The sequence below is a fragment of the Bos indicus genome, chromosome 5, assembly GCF_029378745.1.
Source record: "Bos indicus isolate NIAB-ARS_2022 breed Sahiwal x Tharparkar chromosome 5, NIAB-ARS_B.indTharparkar_mat_pri_1.0, whole genome shotgun sequence".
NCBI lineage: Eukaryota > Metazoa > Chordata > Mammalia > Artiodactyla > Bovidae > Bos > Bos indicus.
The window spans coordinates 60,995,831-61,012,782 of NC_091764.1; the positions used below are offsets into that span (position 1 = coordinate 60,995,831).

The 16,952-nt window shown below is 37.6% G+C and overlaps 1 protein-coding gene across 10 annotated transcripts in view; it reads left to right on the top strand.

Annotated features, from left to right (window-relative positions):
* CFAP54 (cilia and flagella associated protein 54) overlaps positions 1-16,952 on the top strand; it is a 312,887-nt gene that overhangs the window by 240,158 nt on the left and 55,777 nt on the right. For 7 of the 10 annotated variants that reach the window (XM_070789566.1, XM_019961126.2, XM_070789565.1 and 4 more), the window contains 4 exons: positions 1,203-1,301; positions 1,805-1,946; positions 10,373-10,546; positions 12,001-12,224. In XM_070789566.1, the coding sequence (XP_070645667.1) occupies positions 1,203-1,301; positions 1,805-1,946; positions 10,373-10,546; positions 12,001-12,224 (639 nt within the window). Of the gene's footprint in view, positions 1-1,202; positions 1,302-1,804; positions 1,947-10,372; positions 10,547-12,000; positions 12,225-16,952 lie in introns of those variants that run through there. The other 3 variants (XR_011566649.1, XR_011566650.1, XR_011566651.1) reach the window with 3 other exon arrangements.

Genomic DNA, 16,952 nt, shown 5'->3' on the forward strand with positions numbered 1-16,952 from the left:
GTGTCACTACTTGTTCTTACAATATAGTTATTTAATGTTATTCTGTACTCAATGCCTATTAGCCTTGTGTCCAGAATTAAATAGGTAAATTGCCCAAGATTATAGTCAGTAAGCTGGCAGTGGCTACCCCAGAGCCTAAGCAGTGTTATTACAGCTAGTGAGGATGGTCTTCATATTTGGGACAGGGCTACATTGCTTAGATTTTAGATTCCCCATGGACGGATCTCTCCAGGTATCACCTGTCTCCAAGTTTAAAACTTGATCTAGTCACATTTGTGCATTGTATTTCCTGCTCTGGCATCAGCTTTATTCATTGCTTTTCCTTTTATTTGGGAGTCTTATTGCCAGAAGTAAAAAAGGTATTTTTATTATTGCTTATTTTATTGTTGAAGATCTAAAAAATCAGGTAAAATATGAATGTCAACAAATTAGAATAAGCCATCTAATCGAATAGTTTTTCCAGATTAGTTGAATCTTTAAATTTGACTATTAATACTTTAAAAATGTAAAACAGACAGCTACTATGTTGCTGGCAGGGTTTCTGTTTACTTCTGTATTCTTGACTTTTTTATATTTAAAAACTGAACACACATGACACACACACACCCTCACATTGCATGTATCTCCGTTCATTGTCACTTTTTGCTGTTTTGTAGAACTTCATGATTACAGTCATCCTTTTAACAGTTCTGTAGTTAGAAAGCTGATGGCAAATACCTATCAAAAATCTTTAAGTAGTATTCCTGTTTCTGACATCTTTACACACAATATATATTCAATTTATAGATCCTCTATTAAAATGGTAAATAACACTTAAAGTGCCATTTCTGTTTATATTATTGATATTCAAATAATGTAAGCTTATCTAGAAAATCACACCAAAAAGTTAAATATAATTAAATTACCCATAAAACCTGGGATAACGACTGTTGATAATTTGCTCTGTTTGTGTATACAGAAAAATATATATTATCTTTTAAAAAATGGGATCATACTTTGCATGCTATTTTGTAACCTACACTTTTCTTTTGCTAATATGATTAGGATATCTTTTCATGTTGATAGATGCATGTACATTATTATTCTTAATGGCTACACAGTGTTACACTAAAATCTCATCTTCAGAAGATTAGAAAATCTGTCATTAAACTTTAGGATATCTTTATCTGTCTTTATCATAAAATATTTGCCATATTTTGTAGGCTCTTCCCAGAAGGCATAGTTCTATTAAAGAACCAGTAGTAAATAAACATGAAATGTACAGTTTATTTGCCTGGATTGCAATAAGAGCTGCTGCACAGGTTGGTGTGATTTTTATTTAATTCTTTCTTTACTGTCTCATCTGTTAAGGCAACACAATCTATTTATTTGAGAGAAAGAAAAATTTCACATTCTTAGAGATTTGTGCCAATGATATTTCTTTGGGGCGATTAGAAGTGCTCTTTATATGTGTAGAGTTTTTAATCTCTATTAGCCAGACTTGGTTTTGTTTGTTTCAACTTTTCTTTAATGAAAGTGTTGGCAGATACACATGTGCACATATTTTGGGAAATATCTGTTACAGTTAGGTGAGGGAGCCTATTCAGAGTGACTTATTTATTGATTAAATTGTCAACAATCATGATTTGTTTGACTATGATACATAGTACATGCAGGGGATCACATATTGTTTTTCAGATTGTCTTTATTTTTCCTACAGTATATACCAAACATTATGAATTTGCTCTTTCATATTCTTCACCTAATGGATATCTATGAATCAAAAAGCTTGCATTTATGAATTCTAATTATGCATTAATTTTAGGTCAGTGAGGCTGTGCTGGCAATTAATCTACTTATTGGAAAGAAGAATGCTAGAACTGATACAGTTAGCCAAGGGGCATTATCAAATATTCCAGAATTTGCTTCCATGGATCTTTTGTCTTCATACACAGATTATTTGCTTGGTATGTTTGGATGTTGGGCATTTTATATACATATAATGTATAATCAAGTTTCAAAGATTTAATTCTAGAGATTTGTTGGGTTTTAACTTTAAAACAACAATGGTTTGGGAAACCTCTAAGACCCTGAAAGGGCAAATCTTAGGGTCTAGCTGCTAAAACATAGGGGCCCCCGCTTGCTGTATGTATGTATATGTTATTCCATTCACTGCTGCATTTTAGGTGCAGGGTTATGTGGGAAAAGAGTGATATTTCCTGATGGCCTGTTTATTTTCCAGTTCACCCATTTGAAATGAAACTTTGTGGGATTATTTATTTGAGAGACCTTCTCTGAGCCTCTGAAATGTGTACCTACTCTTACACTCTGATTTAGCTCCCTGTTTCTTTTCTTAGTTCTTTTGTGTGTGTGTGTGTGTGTGTGTTTGTGTGTGTGTGTGTGTGCTTGTGCATGTTTAAGCTTTTTCTCTTATTAAACTATCATCAGCTTCCTGAGGGCAGGGAAGTTAGCTATTTGATTTGCTAAAGGCTCTCCTTAGAGACAATAGAGACAATGGAAACAAGAGACAAGAAGAAACAATGGAAACAGTGAGACACTTTATTTTCTTGGGCTCTAAGATCACTGCAGACGGTGACTGCAGTCATGAAATCGAAAGATGCTGTCTCCTTGGAAGAAAAGCTATGACTGACCTAGATAGCATACTGAAAAGCAGGGCCATTGCCTTGCCGACAAAGGTCCATCTAATCAAAGCTATGATTTTTCCAGTAGTCATGTATAGATTTAAGAGTTGGACCATGAAGAAAGCTGAGTCCTGAAGAATTGATGCTTTTGAACTGTGGTGTTGGAGAAGACTCTTGAGAATCCCCTGGACTGCAAGGAGATCCAATGGGTCCATCCTAAAGGAAATCAGTCCTGATTATTTATTGGAAGGACTGATGCTGAAGCTGAAACTCCAATACTTTGGCCACCTGATGCAAAGAACTGACTCATTTGAAAAGACCCTGATGCTGGGAAAGATTGAAGGTGGGAGGAGAAGGGGACATCTCATCCAACCATGAGATGGTTGGATGGTATCACTAACTTGATCGACATGAGTTTGAGCAAGCTCTGGGAGTCAGTGATGGACAGGGAAGCCTGGTGTGCTACAGTCCCTGGGGTTGCAAAGAATTGGACATGAATGAGCATGAGCACACACTACAGAAAATCACATATTACTTATACATAGCAAGGATTGATATTAATATTTGTTAAATGAATGAATGAAAAGTTAGTGTAATTTAAACTTAACCTTACTCTATTTTTAAAAATTTGTAACTCTGCTGTTGGTTACAGTAAACTGTAGTATAAATCTGTAAGTCATACCAGCAATAACATAAATATTGAACAGTCATTTTATGTTTTTGCCCATTCATTCAAAAAATATTGAGTGCTGTTTTGTGCTAAGCACTTGGATAGGTCCTAAGAAGCAAGGTACTGGAATTTTACTTCCAGAAGGATATTTTAGTAACAACAGTATCTAATTTTGCTTGTCATTGGGTGAGCATTGAGCCAAAGGGGATGAAAAATGTTAACTTTAACCTGATGGGGTGAGGTAGTCTTCCTAAAGCCTCTGAAATCACTCTGGTAGGCCAGAGCTTACTGCTGAAGGGTTGAGTCAACCTTAGCTGAAGAGTTTGTGTCTGAAATCATCTCCTTCTTTGGCTCTCTCTCTCCTGAAGACTAGGTGGCCCAGACTGTTTTCCAAACTAAAATGGTTTGCTCTGAGGTTAAACCATCAGATGGATTTTTTTAATGCTAAGGTATTATCTTCTTCTTTTTATTTCCTGGTGAGATTTTGCTTCATCAGACTTCTGGTCCATGACCTGGATCTCAGACAGGGTGCATGGTTTTCCTTAGAGACCCCAAAGGTAGGCTCTTGGGGGACAAAGCAGGGCAGTATAGCAGTAGGGGCTGGTCACTGCTTTTTTCTCTTGATACGGCTTGGCAACTCAGTTCTCCCTGCTTCAGAATGCCAGGAAGGCAGTCCTCTTAGAAACACACATTATTGTTTTGCCACAAAGGGAATGCAGTATTAATAATGAAGAGGTTTCAGCTTATACCCTGATCCTGTCAAACCGTTGAATTTCTCTCAGCCTCATTGTCCTTAATCTTTAGACTGAGTGAATTAGATTTATTTATGAAGAAGACTGAAATCTGAATTTTAAGACTGTGATTCCAACTACTAACATGGCTATTTCTTTTTCACAGTGGTCCCTTATTGCCTCGGATAGATCTGGTCTACTTTATCCTGCTCTGTTTTCTCATGCTTTAAGTTTTTAGGACAGAGATAACAAATAAGTTAGATCTGAAATTCTGTGTTAATCAGTTATTGCCAAAATTGCAGTGTATACCCAATAATCCTAAAACTCAGTGGCAAGAACGGCATGACTTCTTTCTTTTACTTGTCTCCTGTGTTCTGCTTCAGGCTGCAGGCCAAGTTCCAGTGCACTTCATGTACATTTGTTATGAGACCCAGGGTATAGAGGCAGTGACTGCTTAGGGGGTCCTCTTCTCACGGTACAGACCAGAACACAAGACCAAGCCCAAGCACAGAAGCACACTCAAGACCTCTCTTCACGTTACATCCCATTAGTCACAGCAAGTCCTCTGGCCAAGTACAATGTCAGTGAGGCATGGAATTAGACTCTCCCTGCAGAGAAAGGAAAGTGAAAGTGAAGTTGCTCAGTCGTGTCCGACTCTGCAGAGGAAGGAAGAGGGTGTGAATGTTTGTGGGATGATAGTCCAAACTACTGGGCTTCCCAGGTGGCGCTAGTGGTAAAGGATCTGCCTGCCAACGCAGGAGACATAAAGACATGGGTTTGATCCCTGGAGGAGGGCATGACAACCCACTCCAATATTCTCGCCTGGAGAGGGACAGAGGAGCCTGGCGGGCTACAGTCTATGGGGTCTCAAAGAGTTAGACACTACTGAATGACTGAGTGCACACACACCTAATCCACACTATGGCTCAGTTCAGTTCAGTCGCTCAGTCGTGTCTGATTCTTTGTGACCCCATGGACTGCAGCACACCAGGCCTCCCTGTCTAACACCATCTCCCGGAGTTTACTCAAACTCATGTTCCTTGAGTCAGTGATGCCATACAACCATCTCATCCTCTGATATCCCCTTCTCCTCCCGCCTTCAATCTTTCCCAGCATCAGGGTCTTTCAAATGAGCCAGTTCTTCTCATCAGGTAGCCAAAGTATTGGAGTTTCTTCTTCAGCATCAGTCCTTCCAATGAATATTCAGGACTGATTTCCTTTAGGATGGACTGGTTGGATCTCGGCTGGTAGCCACCTAAGAAGAATTCTGAACTGCTGCATGCAAGGACTGGAAAAAATGCTGCGGTGATCAGTTAGGTGTCACGCATGGGCCCACACAGTGGGGAATGGCATCTCCTAACCAGATGATCTTAGTTGATCCAATTGGGCTAATAGTCTTCATCTCAGCGGTGCCTAATACTAGAATTTATGCTTTACTTTTCTGTTTCAGTGGTTTTGGTAGCATCTTCCAATTTTCTGTTTCCATTTTGTACCCATTAACATTCCTTTATTATTGTACAAAGATTCTAATGTGAAATGACCTGATTTTTTTAAATGTATTTTTCTTTTTTAATTATTTTTTTTGCTGTGGTGGGTCTTCATTGCTACACAAGGGCTTTCTCTAGTGCAGCAAGCAGGGGGTTACTCATCATTGTGGTACACGGATTTCGTGTTGCAGTGGCTTCTCTTATTGCAGAGTGTAGGCTCCAGGTGCACGGGCTTCAGTAGTTGCAGAGTGTGGGCTCAGGAGTTATGGTGTTCGGGCTTAGTTGCTCGGCAGCATATGGAATCTTCCCAGACCAGGGATCAAATGGATGCCCCTTGCATTGCAAGATGGATTCTTAGCCACTGGACCACCAGGGAAGCCCTGTAATGACCAAATTTTTTAAGCCCAATTCATTTTGTATTTTGCCTTAAGAATAATAATTTTGCTCTCCACTATTCTTCTAGCAGTCTGATCATAAATTACTGTTACAATTTCCCTCATTTCAGTATTTGGCTTGGAAAGAAATATTGAATCCCCAACTGATTGCTTCAAATACCCAGATGGCAGTGAAGTTCATATTATAATGAATTGCTAAAGGGCAACAACAACAAATAAAAATTGTTTGATTTTCCTTGTGTTAGCATACATTAGCATCCAGGAGAAAACCTCTTCACTCATCTTATCTTCACTAGCATTGATCTGTACACTATGTGGTAAAGGATATTCATTGTTATCATGTGTAGAGCACTATACAGCTATTTCTGTCCAGAGGGAAGAACACACCAAGGAGTAGGTCTTGCCACCCATAAACTTCTAGTCTTTAGCAATCAGAGCAGGCATCCACTTTGAAATGATATAAATGCATTTATTAAGAGGACCATATTTTAAGCTAAAGCTGGACACAGGCTGGGTGGGCATTTGAATTTATTAGGAACATTTTTTTTTTCTGGAAGAAGTACATGTGAGGCAGATACAAATGGACTAGAGGCATGGAGAGCAGGTAGAAGGGAAGCTTATTTTCTCAGCACTCTGAGCAGTTGACAGAGAAGCATGGTGACAGAATAGACCAGTCATGTGTGGAGGATGGAATAAAGATCATCTTGCCAGGACCAGAGAGCAATTGTATGATGTCTATAGAACAATAAGAGAATTGAGTGATGCAGCCGGCCCAATTTACTGAGGTTTCTTCTACATTGTCGTGTAGGAATACAGACCCTGAAATGATGCTACTGGCAACAGGGGACCATATTTAGAGTGAATGCAGAAAACACCTACTCAATATCTACTTTGGGCCCCGTTATATTCAAATATATTCCATCTTTTTGTCTTGATTTTCTTGCAGCCTTAATAAAAAATTCTGCTAGGATTAAAAATTATTAAATTCTGTAATATGTTTTGAATTAAAAGTGACATTCAGGGTCAGTGGTCCTGGATGCAGCCTCTCACAACTAAATACACTTGATACACAGAAAAATATAAATATGTGTCATGCCAAAAATGAATGTTGATGAACCTACTGTCAGAACATAAAGAGAAATCTATGGAGCAGAACCAAGAATCAACTGATCCTTAGTATTAATACATGTTTTGCCTCTTGAGATGGAGAAAACTTTCCATCCTGGAAAAAATGTGATTTGTCTTTCCTGTTCTGCCTTGTCCCTGGCTCAGAGATATGGGTCAGTGCCAACTGAAAACTGGGATATCATTCCTCTACTGCTATCCTATTTTCTATTCCTCCGAGACACAAATTTCCCATACTGGTGGGGAGCTAGAAGGACACATTATATCTTCAAATCCCAAATAATTATACCACATACAGGTGAGAATGGAGATAAATTATTCATGCTAGAAATACTGATTATATACATGCATGCATGTGTGTGCTCACGTGCTGCACCAATTCAGATTGTCAACAATTCAGACAATGAGGGTACAATGAGAATTATCCTCAGTGAAGCAGAGGCCCCAAGTCAGTGTAACCAGGCGGTCCTTGCTGAAGGTGGTGGAAACCATTGCAAAGGGATGCTTCTCAATGCAGGGTATAAGGGACGCTCCCTCCAAAATATTCTTCTAAAGATAAACTTACAGATAGCACAGATAATACGTGGACAAATTTTGGCCTCATTTATGGATTGTAAAGACAAAATAATTGTAAACAGAAAAAGCAAACTTTCTACGAAAGAACAAAAACTAAACTGGTCTTATTTTTTCTCTGTGACATTAAAGACTACATAATATTGGCCACATAAATGTAGAGGTTCTTTTTTGCTTTTAATTTAGCTCAGTTTTTTGCATAGGTCATTTATTTTCAAGAATCACAATTCAAAATTCATAGAAGGGTATGGAAAGAGTTGTCTCCCTTCCATCTTCTCTGCAAGTGACTCAGTTCTCTTCCCCAGAGGCAAACAGTGTTGTCAGAATGCGTGTGTGTATGCTAGGTTGCTTCAGTAGTGTCCAACTCTTGGCAGCTATATGGACTGTAGCCCACCAGGCTCCTCTGTCCATGGGATTCTCCAGGCAAGAAAACTGGAGTGGGTTGTCAGGCCTTCCTGTAGGGGATATTCCCAACCCAGGAATTGAACCATGGGGTCTCCTGCATTGCAGGTGGATTCTTTACCAACTGATCTACCAGGGAACCACTAGTACCATATCAATGCTCTATTCCTCCTATAACAAATAGCCACAAATTCAGTGGCTTAAAGCAACACAATGTATTCTCTTACAGTGCTGGTGTTCTGAAGCCCAATATAGGACTTATTGGGCTAAAATTAAGGTGTCAGCAGGCTACTTTCCTCTGGAGGCATTAAGGGAGAATGTTTCCTTACTTACTTAGAGTCTCAGATTATGGTCAAGCGCTAACTATGGCAAAAATCCAAAAGTTATCAAAGAAAAGGTTAATAGTTTATACTACTTAGAAATGAAAAGTTTCTTCATGGCACACAATTACCATAAAGAGGGTTAAATAACATGTGATAATTGAAAAGATGTATTTGCAAATAATATCACAGTTAAAGGGTTTATTTCTATAATAAAGAGCTTCTGTGTATGTGTGTGTGCTTAGTCGTTCAGTCGTGTCTGACTCTTTGCGACCCCATGGACTGTAGTCAGCCAAGCTCCTCTGTCCATAGAATTCTCCAGGCAAGAATATTGGAGTGGGTTGCCATCTCCTCCTCCATGAGCTCTTCCTGACCCCAGGATCAAACTCCTGTCTCCTACATTGCAGGTGGATTCTTTACCACTGAGCCACTTGGGAAGCCCAATAAAGAGCTTCTGCAAGTATTTAAGGAAAAGGCATGGACCCTTTTACTAGTTAATGGAAATCTATTCGGAATATGTAAAAAATAACAAATGGATACAATTTTAGTTTTCCCAAATGGCTATCCTATTTCTGTACTTTTTTCTAATTTCTATTGATCTGTCTATTCAGGATTCAATACCACACTATTTTAATTATTATAGCCTTATAATATAATTAGTATCTATTAGAGTAAATCCTCACTTATTACTCTTTCTTTTCAAAATTGTATTTCTTTTATGGCTCTTTTTTTCTACTTTGGAAACAACTTGTCTAGTTTAAGAAAGTTCTCTCATAATTTTATTAAAGTTGCATTACCTTTATATTTTATCCTAGAAATAACATGTTTTTATTCTGTTGAGTCATCTTAACCAAGAATATTGTATGTCTTATATTTTTAGTTCATTTTCATGCCTTTTTTTCAAAAAAAATCAGTCCCTTAGGAGTGTTTTAACATTTTCTTTAAGTAGATCGTATATGCTTCTTGTTAGACTTACTTCTCAGATTTTTATCTTATTAGTAGTATTGCAGAATTTTTTCATTAGCTTTCTATTGGTTGCTGTTTTTGTGTATGGAGGCTATTGATAGCTCTGTATTACTTAATTATCTTTAGATATTTTTCCTCACTTTATCCTTCATGAGCAAAGTCTAGGCAGCACATATCTTCTGTAAAGGGCCAAATAGTAATATTTTATGTTTTGTGATCTCTGTTGCAACTGTTCAGCTTTGCTGTGTTAATGTGAAGGAACCATAGACAAAATGTAAATGAGCATGGCTGTATTCCATTCTTAAGGACACTGACATTTGAATTTCATATAACTTTCACATATCACAAAATATTAATTTTTTCAAACCCTTTAAAGTATAAAAACCATTCTTAGCTTATGGGTCTTACATAAACATGCATTGACCTAATTTGGCTCATAGACTAGAGTTTCTCCTTATAGATCTAATTAATTCTAATTAGTGCCATTAAATTAATCCTTATATTTGTTCAAGTTTCCTTTTTTTTTTTTTTGTAACACAAACAGTGGTGCCATGAGTATCTTGTGCAGGACTCTTGGTACATGTCTCTGAGTATCTGCATTTAAAATTTTATTAGCCTCTGCCCAGGAATTTGCTCTCCCAAGTAGTATATGAGAATTATGGTATCTTCACATTTATTGCTTTCAGATTTTAGTTTCTGTTAATTGCTGAGGAATGTGAAATGGTATTTCATCTTAATTTATCTGATTTTTTATGATGCTAAAAATTTTGGCCATTTGGTTTTCCTTTTCTACAAGTTACCTGTTGAAATTCTTTGCCCATGTTTCTGTTGGACTATCTGACTTTTTCTTATTGATTACATAGTAGAGAGAAGATAATTTATGATTTTTTAAACATGTTTTCTCAGTCCATGGTTTGTTATTTATGATTGGTGTCTTTTGTGATACAATTTTTTTTAATTGAATGCAATCCTAAGTGTCAATATTTCCTTTATAAGTTGTGCTTTACTTTTTTCACATATGGTTATTTTACAAGGAAAACATAATATTTGTATTCTAATTTTTTTTTTTTTTACACTTTCAGATAACTACCAAGTTGTCTTCCAGACTGGTTGTACATTTTCTTACGTTAGTGAAGAGATACATGAAGATGTAGATTCTCAGAAAAAAAACCCAATTAAAGTGGATATTACATGGATTCTTCTGCTGCGCTACTATATTCACCTACAAAGAATTAATAATATGAGCAAATTGCTAGGTAGGCCTTTGAAAGAATATATTCCTTTCCAGTCATTAAGTCATGTTTCTTACTTAGAACTATAAAATATGTTTAACATCTTTCTGAGTGAACTCTCATCAGAAGATGGAAATTTCAGGGGTTCTTTGCCTGATATACAGGGACCTTTGAAAAGAACAGTATTTCAATGTATTTAAAAACATCCTTAGAAGGAGGCATCCAGAAACTTCCCCCAAGACTACTGAAGTGCTATGTGACTCAAAACAGTTAAGAATCAGAGTGACCCTAATGTGACAGCTTATAAAATGAACAAGGTGAAACCTTTGGCATTAAGGAGAGAAAGAATATCTAGTATTTAAAGAGAAAGACAGGATATTTAACTCTGAAGTTTTGAATTTTGTTTGTTGTTGCTTTTATTTTAAAATCATTGGTGCTCTAAAGAATAGCCAAAAAAACTGTTGTAATCTAAGTCACATTCTCTCCTCTTGTGGTTTTGTGATGATGTATTTATCTGTGCCCATGAAATTGGTGAGCCAGTGTTGCTTATGAGGGCAAACAATTGGGAAAGACAGCTTGACTAAAGCAGCACCCAGTGATGGGGAAATCAGCAGGGCAAAGAGGCTAAGTCACAGAGCGGCTCAGCCTGGTTATCAGAGTTAGTGACGGGAGAGGCAAGCACTGGGAAAGGTGGTGGGTAAAAGGTGCATCGTGATAGGGCCAGTTCAGTAGCGAAGGAAGTGGATATAATCCAGCACAGTGGGCCCCAGTGATGCCCTCCTGTTATCGATTCAGCTCCCCCTGGATTCACCTGCTGGTATCTCCCATGTCAATCGTGCACATTTTGCTTCTTTCTGCCCTGGGCTTTCTTAGAAATGACTGAGGCCCAGCATATAGGCAGGATAGCCTGGAAGTACCAGGGACTGCACACATTCAGGAGTAACCCGAAACTGCTGAGGGAGGGAACTGGTTGATAGGTATTCCAGCATGCCAGCCCCCTGATGGAACAGATTTCCATGCTTTTTCTTAGGAGGCCCTCAGCAGGACTGAGCTCTCCTTGTCCATAGCTGGAGCCCTTTCCTAACTTGTTGTCATTGACTCTTTTCTTTTCTGTCACACATTTCCCATTCTCTCACTTCAGATCAGTTTTCAAATAAATTACCTGAACCTGAATTTTTGCTTTATTATTATTATTTTTTTTGGCTGGGGATAAGACAAATAAGACAGCTAGATTGAATGTTTTGCTTTGATACGCTTGAAACCAGAAGTAGGATCACAGAGTTCTGAGGTGTTCTTTCCTTCCTGTGACCAGAAGCAATTCTGTTAGTGTACAAGCTTGAAAAATGGAGGAAGGTCATGGGCAGCCACTGGGTGAGGTGGGAATGTGCAGGAATGAGATTAGCAAGCAAAGGACAGCAATATTGAGACCATTCTGTTATCTAACATGATTCTATAGTAGTTTTTGTTTTTCCTTTAAGCATCTCTGAAGCCAGGATCTGGGATGTCTTTGCCAGATGACACTCTTCTCACTTCTCTTTTTAACTCTGGATTGATTTTGCGCCAAAAAGAAATGCATTTTTTCCTTAAAAGATTCTTACAGCTATATTCTTCTTCTTGTATTGATGAATTTCCAAAAGAACTATTTCAAGTCATGGAACATCCACCTGTTCTAGAAAAAGTCTTATATGATTCAGCAAGCAAGGTAATGTTTAAAACATTATATAATTATACATTTTTTGGAAGACTTAATCATCCTTTTATTTCCGAAAGAAGCACATTAACCTCCATACTGACACAAAGGTTTTTAGTTTCCTCAGAGGTTTTACCTGAGGAAACTTTTACCACAGAGAAAAACCAACCAGACATGCTGGTTTTCTGTTTTCATATGTTCTGTTTTGCTGCTCTTATAAGCCTTCAAAATGTCCCAGACTTTTCTGTATTCCTACACATCACAACTTCTCTCAGAGTCATTTTGCCAAGAAGTTATACAAATTTCAATATAATACCCTATAAGGAAATTAAACTGAGACTTTCTCAATCTATACCCAATTTCTGTACCTTTGTTTTACATGTGTAATAAAAAGCATTCATTTTTATTGTTAGCAATCATAAGTATGCTAAGGGTAAATGGCAAGTTTTTAAGTAAATTAAAAGTTTGAAGATTTTGTGGTTGGGGGAGGGAAAGTGTTATTCAGTTGGATGGACTTCCCCAAAATATCTAGTGAAGAGATGTAAAAGAGGGTCTTGAACAAGCTACTAGGGTCTTGAATAATAGTAATTTTTAAATAAACTACCAAAACGGGTGGATTGGAAGATACTGAAAAAGTATAAAGAGTTTCAGTAAAAATGGAGATTTATTTCAAATTTGGTATGTTCAACAAACATATGTTGGATACTAACAATATGCCAGACACTCTGAGGTGGTGGAGAAAGCAGGAGTGGATAAAGCATAGTCTCTGGTGTGGTAGTAGAGAAAGATTGGTAGAGTTAGCACAAAAGAAAATGACAGCCCCTCACAGATGCTCTTTAAGAAAAACATGGCCAGGTTAATAGCAGAAAGAATATGAAAATCAAAATGTTAGTTCTACTGTCAATAGCACGTAAGGCTGATTGGCAAAGTATAAGTGAAAGGAAGTTATCCGAGAAAGAGATGATGAAACAACTAAGCTTATGGTCATGAGGAATGGGAATGAAGAGATGGATATAAATGATGTTGCTTACGTAAAATTGAAAAAAAAAAAACACCTTAGTGACTCTATGGCGATGGCAAAAGAAGAGGGAATGAGAAAAGTTTTATCCCATCATTTGGAACCCCTGTCTGTGATCCCTAGAGCATGATGACACCATTAGCAGATACAATGGGGGCAGGAGAGTGAGAATGTTTGTGGACAAGGCTCGTATGTTCTGCTTTGAAATTATAGTAGAGAACCCAAGAGAAAATAGTGTACATTTTCAATATGTATTTGTGAAATGAATAAATCAAGTCATTTGCATAGAATTCTTTCAAAACTAGGGGGAAAAAACCCACTGATTTATCTTGACTTTGGATTTCACCATATAGCCCTTTAATTTTTACAATTATACCCATACCAGACACATTCATGTTTCTGTTGTCAACTGTCCCAGAGAAGTGACCTGAAAATGTGTCTTGTTCCCAACGGGAACCTTTGCTCATCTTATCCTACTGGAGTATAGTAGCCTTATGTTTAGGGCTTCCCTGATAGCTCAGTTGGTAAAGAATCTGCTTGCAATGCAGGAGACCCCGGTTCAGTTCCTGGGTGGGGAAGATTCCCTGGAGAAGGGATAGGCTACCCACTGCAATATTCCCGGGCTTCCTTGTGGCTCAGCTGGTAAAGGATCCGCCTGCAGTGCTGGAGACCTGGGTTCAATCCCTAGGTTGGGAAGATCCCCTGGAGGAGGGAACTGCTACCACCCCAGTGTTCTGACCTGGAGAATTCCATGGACTGTACATGTCTGACTCTTTGTGACCCCATGGACTATACAGTCCATGTATAGTCTTTGTCTCTGACTCTTTGTCTTTCACTTTCACCCTTGTGTTTGGGGTAAATAATAAAATTTTAAAAAGATCGTTCTTTGGAACAAGAGAGGAGAGTGATTTTAAAAAGTAGTGGAAAGACCCACTAAGGAATATTTATGGATTCAGTTAAGTGAGTCTCAACTAGGGTTATTGCCCCCACGGCAGTGTATTGCAATCCACACGGGAGGATTTTTCAGATTACTTCCTAGATACTGGAAGTATTGGAATGCCCCAAACTCAATGCCCCTATTTCCTGTCTCAGATTCTAAGTCATTTGAGAAATAAAAGAGTAAGACATACTGAGATTAAAAAATACCTTACTTTATGAGTCATGTGTTGATACTGTAGGAAATGGTTTATATTTACGGCTAAATGGTCTCCCTAATAGTGATTAGCAAAGTTGACAGTTCTACCAGTCCAGGCTGATGGGTTTTGGTGGAGAGTGGGGTCATTACAGGTCTCTTTAAAACCTGTGGGGCCAGAAACCCCTTTAAAATCTGTCGCATGAAGGAGCAGAGGATGTTCACTCCCTGAAAACAATATGCTCGGAAGAAGGGTAGAATTATGCATATCCAAAATTCTTTTTCTTGGATACCGGTCAAGTAACTCTCTAGGGAGAGGAGCAGAGAGAAGGTGAAAAGGCCTGGGATATATTGTTAACGTCTGGCCCTCCACCTGGCGGGAACCAGTAGAGTAGTATCAGATCATTCCATCTAACACAACTGTCTGAGTCACCCCTCCTAGGACCTGAGACTGCCTTGAGGATTCCTTCCATGTGTCCCAGATACCTCAGGTGTTTTGGAATAGGAGAGAATGAGAAAGTTGAGAACTATAGTTTCAGTGGATGTAGTCTTGTGAATACTTTATAAGAGTTTGGAAACTAATGTATGTGATTTCTTAAATACTGTTCTGAAAGGAGCTTTGCTGAGCATTGCATTACTAAGGGCAGCCTATCATTACCCAGTTCCTAAGGATGGTGCTCCAAACATACAACCTTGAACACAGTGTGAATACATACAGTATTTCTAACACAGTAATGATGTCAAAGAGTTGTTTCACCGTGTTTGCTCTTTATTTTGATATAATTAGTGGAACACTCTCCCAGAATAATCAGCCCTGGAGATCACTGTCGCTTGCCTGACAGGTGCAAGCCACCTAATCATGTGTTCTTTTCACTGGGGTAGACAGCTAACGAGCATAAAGCCTTTTGGATTTTTTTAAAAGTAAACTCCAAGCTTGGCTGACTTTTATAATAACATTTCTGAGCCTTTAATCACTCAGGAGGCCATTTCAATCAAGCCCTTCCCATAATTTTGTACTTAAACCTGTTTTTCCCCCACAAAGAAGTAGATACATTTCCAGAACCATCATATATACATGTCATGCTCATCAGCTTTGTGAGTCTGCCTATCGTCAAGTCTATTGAAGCTTTATGATGGAAAAACAAAGACGCCAAACAAATTACATTAAAAATTCCAGAAAGGACGTGATTAAAATGGTGCACAATGCTGAGTTATCCATGTTTAGTCTGTGTGCCCGTGACAGACTGTGTAAGGTCAAACATTTGATTAGTGCAGAGTGATTTGATGTTTATAGTACATGATGAAGCAAGAGTGCTTCTGGTAGGTCTGTTGTTTCATTCCTTTCAAAGAATAAATCAAACATATCGAAAGTACCTGGTGTATAGCCCATTGACTAGCTTATGTAATTAATCCCATTAGGAATTAGATATTGTGTTTTTTAAAAGAGAAAAGAAAATTAAATGCCTATATTAATATTGATTTCTGTTGCAGTTCATTATTATTATGCTATTGTATGAATAAACACTATATCTATGTTGACATAGGTATTTACTTTTTATTTTTCTCCACTTAGCTAGTTATTAAATATGAATTATTTTCTAAAATAGTTGTCAGAAGCTCTGAAAGGCACTCAAATATGGAAAAAAATGAATAATTTTTCCTGAATCAATTATTTACCTGATTTTTTGGTGAACTGCCTGATGTAGAGTTAATAATTTTATTTATTGTGCATGTTGGTCATGCTTTTAGTATCCTAGTGCTAATAAATGAGGATTCTGGCTTATCATATCCTTTTATGATAGTCTCTAGACATTTTAAAATAGTTTTCACCCTAGCATTACCTTTCAGTCAAGACATATTTTTTTCTTTTATCAGTAGACAACCAGAAAGGTCAGTGTATTTATTTCTCTTTTTATTTTATTTTGAAGACTTTGCATTGACAGTCTTCAGTTGTATCTTGAACAGGCTCAGAAGTGGAAGGCAGAGAGTCTTACAGAAACACCAGGCCTTTCTTTACAGTCACTGACATGTTCCCCTTGGTCACCAAACCTTGAGATGCCTTTGGAGGTCAAGATTTAGCAGAAGAATTGCTTTCCAGTTACCACACTGTAATCTTGGGAATAATGAGAATTTAATTTTGAAAATAGTTTACACTCCACTGAAGAAAGTCCTTTTTAGAAGTGAGATATTATCATTATTATTATCTTTCTGGCTAGACTCTACTTTTGTTAACAGCAATCATGCTTTACGTTTTTAAGCTACCTTAAAGAACTAAGTAAATATTTTATGAAATCACCAATTGCAATCTATACATTTATGCTTCTTGAAAACTCCTGATTCAGTGACCAAGTTCTATCAAATGAGCAGGGCCCAGATTAAGCAAGACTAAACTTGCAAACCAGCCATATTCATTTAAAGAGGGAATGAAAGTAATGGATTTTGACCTCTTAGAGCAAAAACTGTGTCTAATTTTTCATAAGGTACTACAAAAAAAAAATGTTGTTGAAAAGCAGATAATAAATTGTAACCAAACCCTTAGTATATATATACCAATGAATAAACCAGAAGAAAAGTAGATGTTCTTAGACTC